General features: G+C 39.5%; 1 protein-coding gene across 1 annotated transcript; it reads right to left on the bottom strand.

Annotated features, from left to right (window-relative positions):
- Positions 1-293: 293 nt before the first annotated feature.
- On the bottom strand, positions 294-860 carry LOC107762303 (uncharacterized). The gene has a single exon (XM_016580648.1). The coding sequence runs from the start codon at positions 858-860 to the stop codon at positions 294-296; it is 567 nt and encodes a 188-aa protein (XP_016436134.1).
- Positions 861-6,880: the final 6,020 nt, after the last annotated feature.

Below are 6,880 nucleotides of genomic sequence, written 5' to 3' on the forward strand. Positions count from 1 at the left end.
GGAGCAGTTTTAGCTCCAACTATGGTGGCTCTTCAATTGATGGCTTAGCTGGATGGGTCTTTCTTTCTTCTAAGTGTAAAGGCTCAAATTCGAGCTCTCTTTTCCAATACCCTTGACCTTCAAGGGCCAAAAACATACTACGCTAAGTCCTCACCATCTACTTCTTCTAAGTTCGTAAGGCAGACTACTAGAGGGTCTTTTGCGTTTAGAGCCTCGTCTTCCTCCTCCAAAATCACATCCGTAGATTTTATCAGAGAGCAGTTAGCAAATTCACTTGGTCGTCGCATAGACTTCTACACATTGAATCTTATTTCTTTATCGTTCAATCTCATTTTTAGCTCTACAGTTTCACAATCAATTAGAGCTCTCCTAGTGGCCAAGAATGACCTCCCCAAAATTATGGGAATTTCCTCGTCCACCCGGCAGTCCAGAATGACAAAATTTTTCGAAAACACAAACTTTCCAACCTGCACCAGCACATCATCAAGTATACCTGATTGCCTCTTCACCGTTCGGTCAGCTAGCTGTAGTAACATGGATGCGGTTCTTGCTCTTCCAATGCCTAACCTTTTATAGACAGCCAGGGGAATCAAGTTTATGCTCGCCCCCAAATCACATAGTGCTTTAGAAAAAACATAGTTACCTATTGTGCATGGGATTGTAAAACTCCCTGGGTCGGAAAACTTCTCAGCTATAGGTCTCGCCACGACAACACTGCATGTATGAGTTAGTGTAACAATGGCCAAGTCTTGAAAATCGAACATAGACATCAAGTCCTTCATCATTTTTTCATAACCAGGCATCTCCTTCAAGGCGTCAATCGATGGAATGTTCACCTGGATTTTCTTCAACATCTCCATGAATTTCTTATACTGCTCATCCTTATGATATTTGGCTAATCTCTATAGGAAGGGTGCTAGAGGTCGCTTCCTTCATGTGATTTGAGTGGCGATCTTCAGAGACTTCGACGTATATCTACCGCATCTACAGACCGAGGAGTCCCTCCTTTGCAACCTCTTTTTCTTTGCTTGTGCTCTCTTGTACATGTTGTATCTTCACCTCAGTTAACCTTGTTGAATCATCAACCTTAATGGGTACTGGCACAAGTGCTTCAGTTGGTCGGCTTTCGCGAGCAATTTCTTGCTCTAGATATAGGTCTCTACCATTTCTTAGACTCACTGCCATAAGTTGTTTTGGGCCCTGGTTTTTTGGATTGACATGAGTGTCTGCAAGCAACGTCCCTTGGGGACGATTATTCAGAGCCATGGATAACTGCCCTAGTTGAATCTCAATACTTTTGATAGCTGAGTCATACGATACTACCTTTTATTGCATTTGGTGGACCTTTTCTTCCATTTTCTCACTGGCCCCAATAAGTTGTTGCAACATTCCTTTAATTTCAAACAACCCATCATCTTGTCGTACTATCTGTTATTGTTGAGGCTGTTGATATGCTAGCTATTGATTTTGCTGATTGTATCCCTATTACCTTTGATAAGGCACAACTTGACCCTGTGGTCGCATAGCACCAGGATTGTTGCTATTATTGTACTACTACTGTGCTGGTCTATATTGCTGATTCTATTGTCCCCAATTCTGACCACCTTGCCTATGTCCTCAAAAGTTGGCCACATAGTTTATATTTTCCTGATAGTTCTGGTTGTCATTTTCCACATTCCACGAGCATACATATGGTTGGTTAATGCATGGTGTACATAAGCCCCCATTAGTCGCGTCAACTATGTGTACCTTCTGCTTCTGGCCTAGTTCATCAATCTTTTTTCGTGAGGATACTCATTTGCGTCATCAGAGTGGCCATATTTTTGGCTATGGAGTTGTTTGGGTCCAAAGTCACTAAATGAACGACAGGAGTGATCGTAGAGTCTCTTGTCATCCATCCTGAGTTTTGAGCCATTTTATCAAGTAGGATCTTGCATTATCTGAATGATTTGCTCAAAAACGCTCCACCTGCTGAAGCATCAACATTGGCCTTTAAGTTATTTGCCAATCCCATGTAGAACCTCTGCCCCTACATCTGATCTGGAATGCCATGATATGGACACTTGACCAGCATACTAACCTCTCCCACGTTTCTTGTAGTGTTTCTATTGATCTTTGCCTGAAGCTTAATATCTCGTCAACTTGTTTGGCAGTCTTATTGGGTGGGTAGAACTTATTCAAAAACTGCTTGACTAATTCCTCTCAAGTAGTGATGGAGTTTATGGGAAGTGAATTGAGCCAAGTCTAAGCCTCTCTCGTCATCGAGAATGGAAAAAACAATAGCCTTATTGCTTTTGTTGTCACATTTGGATGCCTTTGCGTGACACATATCAACAAGAAATTTTTCAGATGCTACTAAGGGTATTCAATATAAAATCCTGAGAACAGTCCCTTGTTCTGCAATAAATGTAGCATGTTGTTTGTGATTTGAAATGATTCTGCTTGTATATGAGGGACTGCAACTACGGTTGGCAGATTTACAGCGGTGGGGTGCCCAATCATACAATGCTGATTTTGGTACAAGAGGCACCACACCCTGATTGTTCGGCTCACTCGCATTGTTTCTGTTGTTTGGATCTTTTAGTCTATCATCCATGTCTGGTTCAATTTGTTCTGTTGAGTTCTGTTGTTGTTTTCCCTTCTTGTTTGCACGATTCAGTGCCTTGAAAACTTTTTTAGGATTCGATAATGCTTCGAAAATTCACCAGTTCTTGAGGAGTTTCTAGGCATGCACCTGTAACACCCAAGACTACAAATATTAGAATTTTAATGTATTTAGTTTAAAATGAAGAAAATTGACTACACTAAGAATTCTAGCACTTCATTTAGCTGCAATTAATAACAACGTTAATTCCCCGACAACGGCGCCAAAATTTGATCATGACCAACTATGCCTTATAAAAAAGACTAAGCGGACGTTGCAAATATATTCTGGTTAATAAGTCTGGAGTCGAATCCCACAGGGAATTAACCTATTAAACACAGCTACTAGACTCGCACAAATTCACGAAATAAATCTTAAGCAATATTTAAGTAACAAATTGAATGTTTACAAACTAAATATCACGTAATGAAATGCAATAATTAATAATTAACTATGAACGATTTGTGGACAAGAATTGGAATGATCTAAGGTTATGATTTCCCCTATTGTCGGAATCCTTTCCGCCACGTTTTTTATAAATTTGCCTAAGTCTTCACTACCAAACATGAGCTCTTTGAGTGTTATAATTCTCTCCCGATTAGCTACTACAATTACTAGATATATTTTCCCGAATTACGCTAGCTGGCCTTAAGTACGGCTCACTCGGATTGCACCAAGATTTCATTATTCCTAATCTCACCTTTTAAACCCTCCATATTGATCCCTCATATACGTTAGGAGTGATGTTATTCAACAACTACCTAAATATACACTCTCTCCTGGGTAATACACACTAAATAGGCACAGTCGATTGACAGCTCTTCAACCAACTACAATAATAACGTAGTTGAACAAATAGAGAAAATACTGCGACAAATCTATATTAACGTAATAGAAAAATCATCCTCCACGGTTCCATCAAAACCTGAGATTAGGAGTTTAACTACTCATACTCATAGTAACAATATCGCAAATATTTTGCATAATTAAGTTACAAAGTAAAGATGAAGGAATGTAGAAATCAATGATTCTAACTCCGAACGGGTGTTCCATGAGCTATTTTTGCCTTCGGTTGCAAAACTCCTTCAAAGGTGGTATTTTATGTCTATTTATATGTGTAAGGAAAGACCTAAACGACATAGGCCAAGTCCTAGTCAAACTAGGAGATGAAATAAGCCTTCAAAATCTAGAGTAAGCACGCCTCAGACCATGCCTCGCGAGGCTCCACGCGAGATGGACCTCGCCCCAGGCCACGCGACGCCAGCCTCTACGCGAGCTCGAGCTCGCCTTATCCCTCGCGTCGCCTACTCCCACACAAGCTCAGGGGCTCGCCTCGCTAGCTTCCACGCGAGCTAAAAGGCTCGCTTCGCCTGCTGCTTCATTTCTTCCGCTACTCAATTCTTTCTTTCGTCTTTCCAGCTATTTTCGAGCACTCTTTATACTTTACATATTCCTTTTGCTCTACTCTCATCTCCAATTCACCTACACATAAATAGACTACATTACGTGCAAATAAAGTGTAGTTTAACATTAAAGCACATAAAATGTAAGGTAATTAATGTATTAAAATATGGTATTATCGCCACATATCAGGAACTTTTCAATATTTCCTTAATATGAAGCATTTACAGCCACACAAATGTTCTGGCAAGTTTAATAGTACAAGTTTCAAAAGTTTTAAAGCTGCAGTGATTTGGTTCGTAGCAGCCCAAGTATATCCAGGAGTTCCTTTTACACGCTACGCTATCCTCGGCGACGATATCGTCACAGAGAACAAGCGAAAAGAGGTTCATCAGAGCAATAGGGAAAGCTTATAGAGGGGTGGTCTTACTACGACAAGTGAAGCCAGGGTTCCCTTTGTTCGGTGTCGCCTTCGGCTCCATACTGAAAAGGCCGGCCATGAAGGGACATTACAACTATCCTTTCTGGGAATACCGGGCTTTATATGATCCTGATCAGTGATCAGTATATTTTAATATTCTGGATCCTTATGTGCTTTTTTTTGTTATACTAGCGGCGACAGATCTATTAGTAAACAGGAGCCGCTATCGCTCACCTGGCTGGATGTCAATCTGACGGATGGTTCCATCGAAGAGAAGAAAATGAAAGGCTTTCATAAAAATTCTCGTAGAATCGAGAATGAAGTTTTCATTCTGTACATGCCAGATTATGAATTAGTAACTGCTTCCAATTTCCAAAAAAAATCCCAATTGTGTCGAACTTTCCATTTTTGGAATGGAGGCTTGGCTGGTACCAGGCTCTAAGAGAGTTTTCTTCGAGCGAGCGGTCTTTCTATCTTTTTGGGTTGCATGCCCAAGACATGACACAATCCCTAAAGAGTATGATGTGCCTGACCTTGCTTCTCTTGATCCCCACCCACTTCCCGTAGAGGCAAGAGGTGGTCACCGGTAGGCTCATCTCAAAGCTGAAATGAAGAAAGTAAAGTTCTTGCATTTTTCGAGATGTCACTGGTACTATCTTTCTGTCTTTGACCTATCGATTGAGGGGTGCTTCTTATCTGCTTCGGCGGCGCTTTTTCGCCTTCTCTTCGCTCTGGACAGGAGCGCTAGTGGACACGGGGAGGACAGAAGAACAACGGATTGAACTGGACAACCGGGAAGTCTCTGCACCTATCCTTTTTTTCTGAACCTTTGTTTGTTTTCGGAAAACAGGATTTGGCTCAGGATTGCCCTTTTTTGTTAATTCCAGGGTTTCTCTGAAAGGGTTTGTGTGAATAATGGAATGGTTAACATTACTCATTTTAAACTCTCCCGCGGTGATATAATATCTTTTCAAGAAAATGATGCGAGAACCCGCGGTGAAGAAATAAAGAGATCCTTCTATATCGAGACAAGAAAACATCTTTGATTACGATTAAAAGGAACAATCTCCGGTAAATTGATTCCATTCTGCTACTAGGGTTCCAAACCTTCCCCTGAGCTCTAGAATCTATAAATATCTTTTCAACTCAAGAAATGCTAAAGCTATTTAGAGTTGGTATTTCTAACTAAGTCGACATCGGCAGCTACCGCGACCCCTGCTTCTTTAGGTGGAACTCCAGGTTTAGGAGTACCTTAACTTGAATTTCAAGCCTATGTCTTTCGCTTGCCTAAGGTACCGGCGGAGGACCAAGAAACTACTCGACCCCGTACATCTGTAAAAGTGACACACAAATGCTACAGATTATTTAAGATCACGTATCTCTAAAGTTTTCCCTTCTTTATTAAAGCTTGTATCAAATCAAACTAGGACAATCTTTTTGAACAGAGTTAGAGGGAGTGATAGAGTAGCTGAAAATGAATTTGTTTTTCTTCATCTCCATTTAGTCATTTACTATTCTATTACCCCTGTTTTCTCCTCTCTTGTTTTACTTTTGAAGGATAAATATTTGAGTTAAAGTTCTATGCACTAATCAAGTCGCAATCACTTATTAGGTAATCGCAGGCACATCTCATGATCATTATTAATTGCTTGGTAAAAATCCCAACTAATCTACTATAACAGGTTAATTGCGTATATTATTTAAATCCTAATCATATTGTTGAATCTATACTTTCTAACTTGCAATTGATAACAAATACTTAGATGCGTTTGGAATCAAAATGACTTGTTAAATAGTTCTTCCTAAGCTTTTCTTGTATCTTGGAAATAAACAGCTGATTTATTTATAGATGACTGATGTATTCATTCCATCCCTATCTAAACACAACATCTCGACATTTTTCTCTTTTTACAAACTGTTTCTTAAAAAAAAGGTCTAAGTGAAGCAAAGTGTAAAAGGTAAAAGGCAAAGGTCTTTCAAAGGAACACAAAGTTCTCAATTATGAGCTGGAAAATCAGGCCAGGTTCACCAGAGTCCAAAAAGAGAAATGATTTAAGAATACTGAATAAAATACATGGGATGCCTCCAAAATACTTACAGGACACCAATTCTGCCTCACAAAAATCAGAATTGCATATCTTATTTGTGTGTTGTGTCAACATCATCTCATCAACCAGATTTTACTAGTATTAAATTATAGGAAATTTTTTGAGTCAAATGTTTGTAGACAATCATCATACAACGGTAGCCATGATTTTAACGGGTACTTCAAACTGATTTTACAAATATGTCCAAACGGTTTAAACATCAAATGTTCGAAATTTACTTGATGATTGCATAAATTTATCTTGATCAAAATTTATGCATATCAGATTTCAATCAATTTTGAAGAATTCTCATGAATCATGACATGA

Source organism: Nicotiana tabacum, chromosome 22 (genome assembly GCF_000715075.1).
Source record: "Nicotiana tabacum cultivar K326 chromosome 22, ASM71507v2, whole genome shotgun sequence".
Lineage (NCBI taxonomy): Eukaryota > Viridiplantae > Streptophyta > Magnoliopsida > Solanales > Solanaceae > Nicotiana > Nicotiana tabacum.

Excerpts from the sequence above, each read along its gene's own strand:
- LOC107762303 (XM_016580648.1), bottom strand. The coding sequence starts at position 860 with ATGGAGATGTTGAAGAAAATCCAGGTGAACATTCCATCGATTGACGCC.